The 14,881-nt window shown below is 34.7% G+C and overlaps 1 protein-coding gene across 4 annotated transcripts in view; it reads right to left on the bottom strand.

The window, feature by feature from the left end:
- Window positions 1-14,881, bottom strand: part of RPS6KA3 (ribosomal protein S6 kinase A3) — an 80,217-nt gene that overhangs the window by 26,838 nt on the left and 38,498 nt on the right. For all 4 annotated transcript variants that reach the window (XM_037377224.1, XM_037377225.1, XM_037377226.1 and 1 more), the window contains 7 exons: window positions 14,469-14,550; window positions 10,582-10,662; window positions 9,487-9,566; window positions 6,984-7,090; window positions 4,551-4,588; window positions 4,037-4,179; window positions 785-855 (listed from right to left, as the gene is read on the bottom strand). In XM_037377224.1, the coding sequence (XP_037233121.1) occupies window positions 785-855; window positions 4,037-4,179; window positions 4,551-4,588; window positions 6,984-7,090; window positions 9,487-9,566; window positions 10,582-10,662; window positions 14,469-14,550 (602 nt within the window). The remainder of the gene's footprint in view (window positions 1-784; window positions 856-4,036; window positions 4,180-4,550; window positions 4,589-6,983; window positions 7,091-9,486; window positions 9,567-10,581; window positions 10,663-14,468; window positions 14,551-14,881) is intronic.

Genomic DNA, 14,881 nt, shown 5'->3' with positions numbered 1-14,881 from the left:
TGAACTTCTACGGGAAAAAAAGTATTAGTAAAAAATGATGGAAACAGAGAAGTGAAACTATGATATGAGGAAACAGAGGAGCGTGCACAGCATTGGGCTACAGTCCCAAAAGTGGGACAATTACGTTATAGGTTGTATTAGTTCAGAGAATATGTAGGGAATCAGCAAGAAAAAAAACCCAGCAGGTCTTCATTAGCAAAACCAAGAACATTAACTGCATGAAGGAAAGCAATTTCCACAATATGGTTAATGCAAAATCTATACTGGAAATAGCAAAAGGGAAAACTGGAGCTTGGACAAGTCATAGGAGAGTACGTAAGGGAGGGTGCACTTTAGTAACCAGGGGAAGTATCAGAGAAGCAAGTTGTTGGCAGCACCAGTAATATAAAGTAGGGTGAGGAGCTGGTAAGATAAGAGATGGGTAAGGAGAGAAAATACTTCTCAAAAAAAAAGCTAAACCAAAAAACAACAAGGAAAAAACACACAGGTTATCAAAAGGGATAAGAAAGTTAAAAATATTATGGAAATAAGATGGGAAAGATCATATGGTTGGAGAAGTTATTATTACAGATTAAAGAGCTGCTATGAAATTCTTTGTACCTGGTATAGGGGAGGAATAGAAAGGCAAATTAGACAGGCAGCAAAGGGAATTAGTAGTATGGAATAGGGAGTGAGGATTTACCAGTACCTTTGGAAATGAGGGAAGAGTAGAAATTAGATATTGCAGCCCGGAGGGCATCCCTGTAGAATACCTGATGAGATATATAAATAAGAGTGTACTCACTTGAGAATCATAGTCATGGTTTCTTTTCTGTCTTTCCCTTGGAAAGGTAGAGTACCAGTGAGCATTTCAAACTGTATAGAGTAAAACTTTCATCAATTACATTACCTGGACAAAATCTAATTTTTGACAAAACTACTTAGCATCTTAACCTTCCAAAATTCATGCATGTTAACAATCAAGTCTGTGCAAAACAACTTCTCATTGTACAATTTAAATTACTGTAAACATTGAGCAGCCTTTGGCATTTTTAAAGCTGCAAAATATTTTCCTATATTGACACCTTGCTTTACATGCTTCTATCTGAACAATTTAGACTATAATGTCCTGTGTTTCATTTCTACCTACAAAAGTTTATTCTTGGAAGACTTGATCTATACAACTGTATTTTAGTTTTCAAGAGAGTGGGGAGTAGGGAAAAAAAAAATTCCCCTTTCAAAAGTTAGTGATGACTTCTCCTCATGCAGAGAAATTAAAAAAGGTCAAAATTTTTTACATCGGCATGTACATAGCCTTAATTGGAAAGGGGAAAAAGGTTAGTTGAAATTGACGAAGACATGCATGATGAAAAGTGGTTACTGTATGCATACAGCAGAAATAAAGCCTGAAGGAACACATAAGAGCTACAGAGTACATGCACGCACATTTTACAGTGCCTGGTAGCAGGCAACAGACACTGTTAAAATACTGATTTGTTCTGAAAGTGACTGAGTAAAAATAGATAAATAGAAAGGCACTTCTGTTGTGCTGCAGTATACTGCAGGGATATCGGACCTAAGTGAGGTAGCAAAAGCAGTCCGGCAGCCGTCATGGGAGCCAATACTCTGAGGCAGAAATCCTGATTTTTGATTTAAGAATTGCAAAACAATTTCATCTAACGAAGTGTCAAGGCATACACTTAAAGCCATCAAAATTAAAATAATTATAAAGGAACCCTCTGAACAGCTTATGCAAGCTTAAGTCATCCTGAACACAAGGTATCCATCCTCTATTCCCCTCTTTTCTGGTATGACCTAATCGTTCAGACTTCTAAGCATTAAAAATGTACAGGGATAACTTGAGTGAATAATGTCTGACTGTAGCATTCTTATATCTACAATAAGAGCATGAAGTTGCACTAACAGCATTCTTTAAAACCTTTTTATATAAAAATAAAATTTTAGAATTCTTACCCTACCTATAAAGTATTCAGAGAATAAAAGCTGCCAACTCTTCACTACTGCGAGATACTTTTTACTCTAAATATTATTTTTTACATATATACTTATATTTAAAATTTTACATTTAATTTAATGCCAACATGAAAAAACCCTACTTTTAACTTAACACTTAAGACAATTTTCAGGAAGATATGAGAGGCACAAGCCAAAACTATAAAAAAAAGTAATCACCTTTTGTTTGTTTATAGTGTAGAATGATTGTCACAAGTTGCACTTGCAAAAAAGCCCTTTTTTAAAGGTAAGTTTATAGTGCTGCATGTTTGGCTTACACTTGCTTGAAATAAAAAAAAGTTTCTTTAGCAAGGTCCTATTTGTCACAAGCATACACACTTGTATAAACAACTCAGCATACGTGTTCTTTGTCCCCTCCAAAAACACTACCTTCCAACATCAACAGGTCAATAGTACTTTAAGAATAAGCCAACACTGGCCTTCCCTAGTTATCATCTTCTACAGGAGAGTACCTCAAACACATAATGCTCCTGAAAACTTTAAATGAATGTTTTCACGTCTGGCATTCAAAACAGTCACTCTTTTAGAGGACAAAATGAAATATACTTCTCAAGGATGGTTTAAACATACTCAGTATCCAGCAGCAGGAGAAAAGAGACCAAATGATTTGTCGATACAACTTTCTAGTGTCCGTTTCTATCTTTAACTTCTGTTCAATCCAGATAATGTGTACTCATACCACACCAACAACCACTTGAATTCTCTTAATTAGAATCTGCATTGATTAAATCATTTGAGAGCGGACACATACAGACTGTCTATGAAAATTACCATGCAAACTAGGAATGCAAGCAATAAAAATACGATGTTGAGAAAACTGCACTGTATTCCATCTAGAATTTAGAGAAATTACTTTTTAAGGTCATATTTTTGTATTCAAAGTAGAACTCAAAGTATTTAAAATGCAGTGCACTTAGACTGTGAAAGCTACACGTCACGTCTAACATCTTTCAGCAATTTTCAATTTTAGCATATGCACTTTGTAAGCACAAAATTATGTTTCCCAGCTTTATGAAGTAAAGCTGAAGTTTAATCCTGTTTGTGTTATCAACAACAAATATCCTGCAACTACCCTACAATTATCTGTTACTTGACTGTGTTCTTACTGATCGAATGTACTTGGGTGTGTGTGTGTGCTTGTCTATCTGGAGAGAGTCTAGTTATCAGATGCTACTTTTACATAGTCAGTTTTCAGATCACAACAGCATTCTAGATGATTAAAAGGTGATAGGATGACTTATTTTCAAACACGAGTACTTTTTGTACTACAAAGCACACACGTTAGTTGTACTGTTACAGTCATATGTAGCAGAAGCAGTAAGAAACAAAATTATTTCCTTTAGAAATACAACTATTTAATTTTTATGTAAAAATGCACAAAAAGATTATAAATATTAAAAGCCATTCAGCATTCCTAATATACCAAACATGATCTATTTTTCTCTTCCAAAGCCATATTTGATACACACATTATTTCCCCCAACCCTGTAACTTCACAGAAGTTAACTCTCTGCAGAAACTCTGTAAGCAACTGAGCAACTATATTGTATATCAGCTCAGTGTCATTTAGATTATTTTGACGTGTAAGAGCAACAGCTGCCATTATTCCACTGAGGTATAATTACACTGGAGACTAATTAGAAAGTTATCATTCATTTTTTCCAACTTGAGAATAAATTCAAACTTAAAATTTCCATCTAACTTTCTTCCCTGTCTTGGAAGAGACAGTATTTTTCCTGTATACTTTAGTATTCCTATTAGTCTCTGTAACATTCAAACTACAATAGATGCACAGTATTTCAATTCAATGGTAACAAAAATAGGCATATTGTTGGTGTTGATATGAGACCTAGTCCACGTTCTTCATCCAAACTCTGTGGTATTGTTATTAATTTCATATAATTTAGACTTTTTTGATAGTTAGAATTCATTTAAAGCTCACCTTAGAGTTTAATGTTTGATTTGTTTCACCAAACCTGGCAAAGCACAGTTTTGCTATTTTGTACATTTACCAGAAACCTACCATTAAAACACCAAAAGACCACCAGTCTGCACTCTGTGTATGGCCTCGTCTATTAACGACCTCTGGTGCCATATATTCCACTGTTCCACAGAAAGAGTAGGCTTTTTTTTCGTGATCAATTGACTCCTTACTTAAGCCGAAATCTGGTAGAAAACCAAAAATAGTTCTAAATGTAATTATTCCTTTTAAAATCACTTATGGTTAATACTTTCACCATAATGTGAAACGTGATACTTGTTTCATACATACACCCAAGTACACATGTGGGAATTACAGAATTCTCTTCCCCTCCCCACATTATCATATGTCCGTAAGATCAGATATACTTGTAAAGCAGATATAATATTTAAATTATTCTGTATTTTATTTATTTCAAACTAATTACTTTATTTGCTCCACAGCAAAATTACCTACCAGTTAAAACTGCGTATTTTATCACACTCCCCCAAAAAAGGAAAAAAGCAAAGATTTTTATAATTAAAAGATCCAGACATTGCATTTTCCCCTTATTCACCTGTCAATTTGATATGTCCTTCCTCGTCAAGCAGGATGCTAAGAAACAATAAAAAGAATAAAATAAACTAATTAAAATCTTTTAACTGTTGTTTCAGACAATGTATTGATAACATTTAGGAATAAACAGAACAGCATACATAAAGATGAGCAGAATTGAACATGCATGTAAATGAATCATTAGGAGATGATACTTTGAAACCGCACAATTTATTCTCTTTTAATTCTTTCTTTGCAAAGATTATAAAACATAACCAACACTTCAGAGCTTTATTTAACTATTTGGTTAAATTCAGCACAGTATGTAGTAACATTTATATTGAACTTTCAGTTTTGGCCATCTGCAGTGCGTGTCTATCACAACTGCTAAAAATAGAAATACAGTTCTGTTTCTATTAAACTGAGCAAAATATGTTAATACAATGTATGTTTGCATATATATGCAAAATGGGTATTCATTTTTAATTGCCATTTCAGAGTGGTGACCACTACAGATAACAGAAGTAATAAATATTCTCATAGTGTACCAAAGGACAGAACCCATAAGCCCTACACTTAGAGCAGGCCTTGTGCTTCCGCCTGTTTATTTCAATCACAAAGGCGGCCACAGTTCTCTGAGAAGCCAACTGTCCTTAACCACCACTGAATATAATCGCAATTCAACACATGTAAAATATTCAGGAACTGGACTCTGTAACACCACCTACACAGAGGACTTAGTTCCTCCAGATTCTCTTGTGGGCAGCTGCATTTCATCCTGGGGATGAGACATGACTCAGGCACACACTTCTTGTCCATTCTCCCTGCCCTTTCCTTTTCCTCCTTACAGTTTCCGTGGTGGGAAACAGCCCCACAGTACAGATACAGCCTGTGAGAGTTACTATGTCATCCATAAATTGCAAGTAATATGATTTGCTTTGATAGGTTTTTTTAATCAGATACACCCAAGGCTAAAACCAAAGGCGTTTCAATAGGTATTGACACATCCAATTTTTTTCTTTTTTAAAAACACTGTGTTTGAGGCAGTAGCTATTTAGTCTTCTGACAATTACTATTTTGTTCTTTTCCTCTTGGAAGTAAATGTTAGCAAAATAACTAAAGTTCTCTCACTTTGCTTTTTAAAGATCTTTTTCTACTGGGCAAGCTTATTTTTCCTCACTTCAGAATTACTTAACAGAACACTCCCAAAGTTTAAACATAATTAATTCCCTGTTCATTTGGAAGTGCAACCCCATGCCAAAAGTCTCCAAATTTTTGATTTGAGTATGAATCTTTCCCTTCCTGTCAGTCAGGGTTAAATATCTTAAAATTTGTGTCTTTTTTTCCAGGAGATGCATAAAAGAACAAGTTATCCTAATGGAATTTTCATGGAACAGCCAGGTTCTGTGATACTTGTTACTCCTTTTTGCTCTTTTCCACCAATCCTTTACATGAGATGGTTATCTCGCACAGACTTTTCAGGTTCCCTCTATAGCCATAACAGAGAAGTTGGGTCACCAAAGACATCAGGACTTTGGAGTTTATATTACAGATTTCCCAGCAACGAGGCAGCCTATGCTAACTAACTGACTGAGCACAACAGAGGAGATGCACACATCATATTGTCACTTAGATTCCCCTCCAGACAGAGGGTAACACTACAGCATACATTTGAGCTGAAAGGCTCAAATGTTCCACGTGATTGCACTGACATTTTCTTCTTCACATCTTCTAAAACTTAAAAAAACCAAACCCCAAAAGCTTCCTGGAGGAGAGACGTACACAGGAGACAGAATTCAGACATTTGAATGAAGCATGGATGGCCAATATATTGAGACACAACACCATACCGGAATTGTAGCTTCAAGCTTATTTTAAGTTTTCAGTGTAATTGTTACTGATTCAGCGATTGTCGATACTCTAAATGAAGCCTGTGACTTAATATTTCCATATTTTACTTAAAATTTTAAACTCTATTCTGCTCTTCCTGCAGTGCACTTTAAAAATCAGCATTGGAAAAAAATGTTTGCTGTTAGCCTTCCAAATGCAAAGACACAACATTCAGCTGTAACTTTGTATCACACATTTGTTCTAAGTTTATCTGTATACCAGAAATTCTACAATAATGACAAAAACAAAAGGTCATGGCCACCTCTTCTCCATCATACACCCTAAAATAACTGGAAAATGAAAGTTAGGAATATTTCAGTACATTCTTAAAGTGATATGGATTATAGTACTTGGCATATCACTCTGCAACTAGATGCTCAGATGTTCTAGCAGAAATTAAATCCAACCTTTTTAATTAAAATAGCCCACAAACTTCCCCCACCTCCCTCCCTGTTCAGTTTATATAGTAAATTACTGAAGTTTAAAAGCTGGATAGTGAAGTGCATGGATAGAAGTGCTACAGAAACCAAATAAATAAACTGCATCTGCTGTAGAGGAGTCTTACTTTTCTGGTTTTAGGTCCCGGTATATTATTCCAAGACTGTGCAGATGGTCTAAAGCAAGTGCTAATTCTGCCAGGTAGAATTTAACATCATCTTCTGTGAACATCACCTGAAAAAGCAAAACAATGTACTTTACATGCAAAATCTGTAAAGCTTATACCAGCACCAACTAAAGAATGGTTTAAACAGTGGTTTTGCAGAATGGTTCTTCATGATACTTGAATTCATTTATATATGAAACCCTAAAAATTAAAATTCCTTAGTTAAACAAAACCTAGGATTTTATAAGCAATACTATTTCACAGTACATACCTGAAAAATAACTTCTGAAGCCAATATTATTCTTTCTGCAAAACAGGTTATTTGCTTCTGATTGTTCAAGGGAACAGATACATTGTATTGGGACTGAGAAATTTTGGGAAACATTTAAACAATGTGACTACCTCTTCATTGGATGTGTCCATTTCACTTCCAGACAACAAATAGACTAAAGTAGTCCAAATGCCTGAATTTCATCTACAAAGTCAGAGACACAAGAAAAGTATATGCACCTTGGCTTGGAGAAGACTGCCTCAAAGTACTATGAGAAAGAAGTTACAGTGATGGTAAAAACCCCAAGATGCAGACTGAGATGTAAGTGCAGAAAAGGTAAATCAAGGAGTAAACTAAGGAAATAGGTTATGTAAGAGCACAGGTAAGATCTCAGGTAGTAATCCCACATTTTCTGTTAAGAAGATAAATTAATCCCGGCTTACACTGAATGAAATGAACGTGTTGTCCCAATTACATCAACAACTGTTGCGATCCACTGACAGAAAAGTTACAAATAATGTTTTCTGAGAATTTAGAAAAAGATACAAATAAAAAAAAGCCTACGTTATTTGATTCTACCTCTGTTACCACTTAGCCTTTTTTAAAAATCTTTAGATACAGCATATGGACCTGGAAAAAACAATGGCAATGGGGAGCACATGTAAACATTATTTTAAGCAAGAGTTAGGAATGAAGACTACACTGTATTTTCCCCTTAGTAAAGCGGGAAAGTGATATCAAAGCTTGTACGAAAGGTTGTTGCTTATGTTACTTCTAGAAAAGAGCCAATATTTAGTACAGGCACATTTAAGAAGGGAAATCCATATAAGAAACATTTAAAAGCTCAAATAATGAAAGATCCCATGAGGATGATAATACACCCACTATGGATGGAGTTAATCTCTCCTGATCCTAAAACATCTGCGGTTTAGACATCTAGCTCGGAATTAATCACTTTTTCCTTTGTAGTCAATGGGGAAAAAGCAGGAACTTTTAGGCTGCAGTTCATCTGATCTATTGTAAAAATCACATGATTTGATAGGAGGATGACATTAATTGCATCCAGAATGTTCATTTCACTCCTTCAGTTACGAGCAATTTGCTTAGATTCAGGTACCTATAATGATTATTTCTTTCTAACCATATTAAACCTATAAAATTTGAGTGGCTCAAGATTAAGAAGTCATCAGCAGGAAAGCAACATACATTGTTTCTTAGGAATCAAGAAAGAAGTATGGATTTTAAGAAAATATCTCATTTTTAGAGTACTAATAACTTTCTATTTATCTGTGGCAAAACCAACTAAAATAAGCAACTTGAAACAGATGGCTTGACTGAATTAAATTTAATACTTTATGTGGTCAGCACAGAAATTAAGATCTATCTATATACAAAATGCATTGCATTCGACTCTCCTCTTAATAACCATACAGCTTTGTAGTGGTGACCCAACTGTCCCAGATACTGTGTAGCAAGGGAAAATGGAAGGCAGCTACAGTTACAAGCTCTGGCTACTAGATATACATGGGATATATTTATATCTCTATCCTACCATTTATTTGATGAAAGTTTTTGCACAAGTGATAGAAAAAAAATCTGATACATGAAATGTTAGCATTTATTTTAAGAGTTATAATCAAATTAATTTGAGGCAACCAAACTTTTCCAAGTCATTATTTCACATACCTGCACAGAAATACCACCAGTATGACAGAGGCAAAGTGTTCACGTTTGGAAAATTACTGAAGTAAGGGGAATACAATTCTTGCATTTTTAATATTTATAAATAATGTATTTTTGTGTTAAATGTTAATAACTACAACAATCACCACCTGACACTGAATTCTGTATATAAAAACCAGACAAAAAGAAGTTAATTTGAATACAACTACTATATAAAAGTCCACCTCTTTCTGAGACTCATCTTTAAACATGGTAGCAATAGGAGAAAAGCAGCACAGAGAGACCGCTTCTTTAAGCCTTTTTTTAAGAAACAAGTAAATTACCAACAGCATTTCACAAAGTGACTACTTTTTGCAAAAAAACCAACCAAGCAGAAGATTCAGCTGATGAAAAAAAAGATATTAGAAATTTTATTCAATGATAACTGAATTTAAAAATAAATTCTGCTAATACAGACAATTTATAGTGAGATTTTTATCAATAGACAATTTTCAAATTAGAAAAGTTTACCTCTTTGGATAAACGTGTAAACAAGTCTCCTCCCCTGAGAAAATCCAAAATAAGATATAGCTTCCCTTCTGTTTGAAAAGCTGAAAAGATCAATTAAAAAATTAAACATCATCTAATTTTACCCATGATCACAAGATTACCATACCCAAAAATGCACTCTTATTTTCATCATCAAAATTAATTCTTCATCTTTCTCCTTTGTGGAAAAACGTCTTTAAAGGAATTAAGTAACTGTTTCTCTACCATGGACCAGGTAACTCCCATGCCATGTGAAAGCAAAGCAAGTCACCAATGGAATTTCTAAAAAAATATATACTTATGTTAGTCAGCATTTCATTCCAGATTTTGGAAGTAAAAAGCCTAGATCTAAATGGGCAAAATGGTAACTAATGCACGTATTTCTACAACCTCTAGAAACTCACCTTAACAGGAGATCTAGTTTGCAAAAGAGTAACAAGTAAAATAGTGAAAAGCTACATTATTTAAGCCACACCAGAGAGTGATAGACATCTCAGGTTTGAGCTATAGGAAAAACTGGACACTAAAAGAAAACACAAACTGGGGGAAAAAAACAACCAGTGGAAACTATTCTCTATCTTTTTTTCAGGTTACTTTCTGCATGACATGCTAAGAGTATTGATTTCCTCCCCCCTCCACGTGAGTATTTTTTATGGCTGCCCTTAATATTAAAATTAAAAGGCATATTCCCACCAGTTTTGATGCATCTGGCACTAATGCCATTGCATGTATTTTCTATAGAGTAAATAAAGCAAGGCTACGAAATAATAAAAAGAGTGAATGACATTTACGAAAAAGAAGAGGTTTTGGAAAAGAATGGCTAGACATAAATAGATAACTGCTCTCTGAAAACACAAAGGGCTACAGACTCTGAGTCCTATAGAGATTTAACACTGTACATGAAGGTAGCCATGTGCTTACTTTGCATGAGAATCACTACACAGCAAGTATTTGCACAACCAGGATTGAGATAAGACACTAATTTTCTACGATTCTCTGAACCACAAAGCAAACAGTAGGTACGATCTTGACAAGCACCATTTTTACAATATAAAAATTAAATTTTCTACAACTCACCATAATGTAACTTGACAATAAAAGGATGGTTAACTTCTACTAGGATATCACGTTCCATTTTTGTTCGAACCCGATCTCGAACTACAACAGGATATGAGCAAGATTAAAATAAAAGAATTTACATTATGAATCAGTATTACTCAATGTTTCATGATGTACTTCACATCGTGGCCTGTAGTAATACAATGGTCTGCAGGTCGCTATATATAGAAGAGATATGAGACAGAATTTATTTCACAGTACAGAGCTTTCTGATAAATCTCATTATGCATTTCAGTTTGCTTCTGTTTCTGCTGTTGGGAAAATCTGACACTGGGTAAATAAATATAACAAAAGCACATGAGAAAACATAACCACCCTTCAGTCTGCCCTATACTTAGTTAACCTTTTCAACAGTAAAGCAAAACTGTCACAGCTATGTATAGAAAATATAGCCATTTCCTCTGTTGTTGAAGAGCAGGGAAAATTAAAGTCATAACAAAACAAACTAATAACAAATACAATTATACTATCATAAAGATGCTTATATTGGCTTAACCAATTCAAACAACTTGCATTAAGTATCTTCACAATTTCAAAGGAAATTTTTTGTTTTATTTCCCTTCTTTATTATTAACTTAGAATAAAAAGAACACCCATTCAACGTGGCGTGTACTTCAGATAACCTTTCTGATTTTAAAAAGGTCTACTGAGAGTAAACATGTGCATAGTGCAGTGAATCGGACAGCAGAGGCTGTTATTGCTCAAGCTGCCTGTGCTGTCCCCATCATGGTGGCTCAGAACCAGACAAATATCTGCTCCTATACCACCACAGATTAAACTAAATGAGCATCACGTGCAGATGCCCCACATATGGGGCTGGCAATCCATGAATACAGGCAGGACAGTCAGCTGAGCATGGCACCTGCTTCAGCTGTCCTAGGCAACTCCCCGGCCACTCCAGTCAGTGCCTCGTCCCCATCTGAAGCTCCAGATTAGCCAGGACACAGACAAAACTCAGAACTCTTACAGATGGGAGCTAGTGAAGTTTGCTACGTTGGTTTAACATGTTGCATTTCCCTTTCTTTCCCTTATTCTACATTTTGTTACTGCCTCCTTCCCATATGATACAGCTTCTTGAAGGAAGCAGCCCAGAGCAACGAAGTCCAGTCCAAAGTTTAAGATGCTGGCATTCCTAGTACAGTTAACAAACCAGAGTTCCCAGCCATTAAAACATAACAAGGCAGGAAAAAGAAAAAAAAAAAGTCAAGAAGCAAAAGGGTCTTTTAGAAGTTTCGCTACCTTTTTCCAGAAACAGGCACTTACAGTAATACAAGTACTTGTCAAAAAGTTACATAGATACATTTTTATCAAGTTTCCATCTCCCTACAGCAGGTTCCTAAAAATGGAAGCACATGAAATAAGTGCTCAACAAACACAGAGCAAACATCACATTCGAATTTTGACCCTTACATCTAAAGTAATTAAATTGTCATAAAACAGTTGTGTGATTTCACTGTTCCAAGGGTTTATCTGCATTACAAAATCAAAACGCAGAATGTTCTTTTTTTAGGTAGGTTCTGTGGAGAAAAAAAAAATTCAAAAGACTTCAGTACCTATAGCTATGCAACAGTTATATGGATAACAAGCCTTGCTCCTGAAAAGCTAGAGAAAGTCTGGATTTACAAAATCTGAAGCAAAAGAAGTATAAGTAACTAAGCTTATTTCAGACATTAGTATTAGATTTCTAAGATAAATAATGGCTCACTTCTGTTAATTATAGTTTCTTTATGTGTACTGCTGGAAGCACTGATTTTTCTTAAAATGTTTGATGCCAGACTCTCCAGCGATGATTTGGCCGTTTCTCTCTCCCCATCATAAATGGGCACCGAAAGGTGATCCCTTCTATCAGAGTGTATTAATAAACTAGTCTCTGCACTAAACAAAGTTTATGCATATATTTTTGGATTTGCTCTAAACATTAAAAGGTTGATTGTTCATAGTTGCTGTGTGTTCTGGCTAATATAGTTGCATTCCTATGAAAATAGTCTCTCTAAATTTGATTTGTGAATCACACTGCCTTCGATTAAGAAGCGGTCTTTAAAGGGCATTTTTATCTTAAATTTTAGAACACAGAAATAACTTTATGAAATATGTTTGAAAGAGCTAAGGAACCTTAGACAAATCAAGCAATACAGTGTATTATTTAAAATTACAACATTAGATTAGATAAATGTTGCAATTCTGGAAAAAAAGGATTACTTTCAGTTAATTTCATATTAAGTTTTCAACAGTAATCTTCATTTGCTTGCAACTCCACTCTTGAATCACATGTGATTCAAACATGAATCACAACCAAAAGACACTCAAAAATTCGAAGTGTTTAAAAGCGTGGCATCCTCCTGCTAGTGTCGCCTTTCTGCTCAAGACTTTTGCACCCTTGAATTCTTAGCACCTCAAAGAGACTCCTGTTCCAACCAGAAGTGTCAAGCTTCCAGTTACTGTATTTATCAGTCTCTGCCATCTGTAGGCAAAACTAGATCCACAGCTTGGACTCTTAATTTTTACGCATAAGGTTAAATCACAATCAAAAGGTGTCAGAGAGAAGTCTTTAAATGTCTTAAAAAAGCAACTGCTGAATGACCTTTGACTCCAGTCCTGAGCTATTAACAGGCTGGAGAATGAAAGGCTATTGAGGATATCAAAATACCTTAAATGAGTGGAAATCAATTTCAGAAAAACAGGAAGTAAATAATGAGAATAACACGTGCCACAAAACACAGAGGAATCAAAATATAGGAAACTGTTAAAAAATACTTACACCCTCTCTAATAGTTTTAAGGGGAAGTGACATATAATGAGATTCATGAGATTAGATATTCAGCACTAGATCTTAAGCAGAAAGATGTCAAGTTCAATGTTTCAGCAGAAGTTCACAATTTAATGTAAATTTTTGTTCCCTCAGTCATTCTGTATTTCCGGATTAAGCTGTATGTTATCAACATTAATGAACGACAACATAGGTGAAGTACTACAAGTTGTTGGAACTATCCCAAAATTACCATTGCAATTTCAGTACAGTCACGAGTTATAAGAACTACAGACAGAAGTATTAAACAATGGCATAAAGCAATAAATACACGTTCTGGTTAAGGGATTAGTGTGAAAGATCACTTTCACAATGATGTGAAAAGATCACATTTTAGTCTACAGTAAAAATTACACTATTTCTTTTTTCTTGTCTAATTCTCCGGGACAGAATTGAGATTGTTTAGGTTTAAACTTATTTTGTTACTGAAACAATTCAAGACCAAAACTACCCAGGAAACAAAATAATTTACCTATTTGCTCAAGTAGAGTAGATTATTAACTTATAATTTTATCAAATATATTATACATCCAGAACAAGTGCCAAAAGTTTAGGGAAAATGTACTGTATACCTCTGTTTTAAAGACAGACTTAAACTCCTGTGCTTAAAACTTTTAGAATAAAACAGCTGATATAATGCACTTTTAAATATCACGACCTAAATATAAACTGAGCAAAAGGCATTAACTGTATCCTTGGTGATGCACAGCAAACGAAAAAAGGAAGGATATTAAGTTTCAAATAACAGCTCAGGAACAAGTCGGTGGCAGATGTAACACAACTACCCTATTAAACCCACCATCATCTAACAAACAGCATGGAAAGGTACCTACTTTCCCCCATCAATATCAGTGTAGTACTGTTGTTTACTTAATCTTTCTGGGTTTACAATACAAGGCAAGGCAGTGTATTCTGCTATTTGCTGTTTGCTAGAAGAAAGTTCTAAGACACAATCTGCAGAACATGTGTGTAAAGATTAAAGTTGAGTATAATGTCCCCAGTTCCTCTTCCCTCCTCCTGCTCTCTCAACAGCGCTTACCTTTCAAGGTGGCCTTTTTCAATACCTTCATTGCATAAAGCTGTCTAGCATCTGATCCTGAGATTTTTTTGACAAGGAAGACCTGCATTGAAAATTAAAAAAGAATTCTTGAAAGAAAATAAAGGCAAGTCTGATCAATATGCTTGGCTATGATATTCAAGTAGTCAGTATTATTTCAATGAAACTCAGCTTGACAGTTTTAGATTCTGCAAAGCTGAACAAAATTTTCCTTCATTTTTTTTCCCTACTATTCCTTCATTTCATAATCTAAAAGGTTAATTCAAGGAAGTCTGCTAAATTAATTTTGGTTTAACTTAATTGACTACAGTGAACAGAAGAAAGGATGAATTTGCATTCTCTCAGAAGTTGAGACAAACTTGAAACATAAAATTCAGTTTTTTAAAATTTACCTC

Source organism: Falco rusticolus, chromosome 2 (assembly GCF_015220075.1).
Source record: "Falco rusticolus isolate bFalRus1 chromosome 2, bFalRus1.pri, whole genome shotgun sequence".
Lineage (NCBI taxonomy): Eukaryota > Metazoa > Chordata > Aves > Falconiformes > Falconidae > Falco > Falco rusticolus.
The sequence above is the reverse complement of the archived record's forward strand: the minus strand, read 5'-3'. Positions and strand labels throughout refer to the sequence as shown.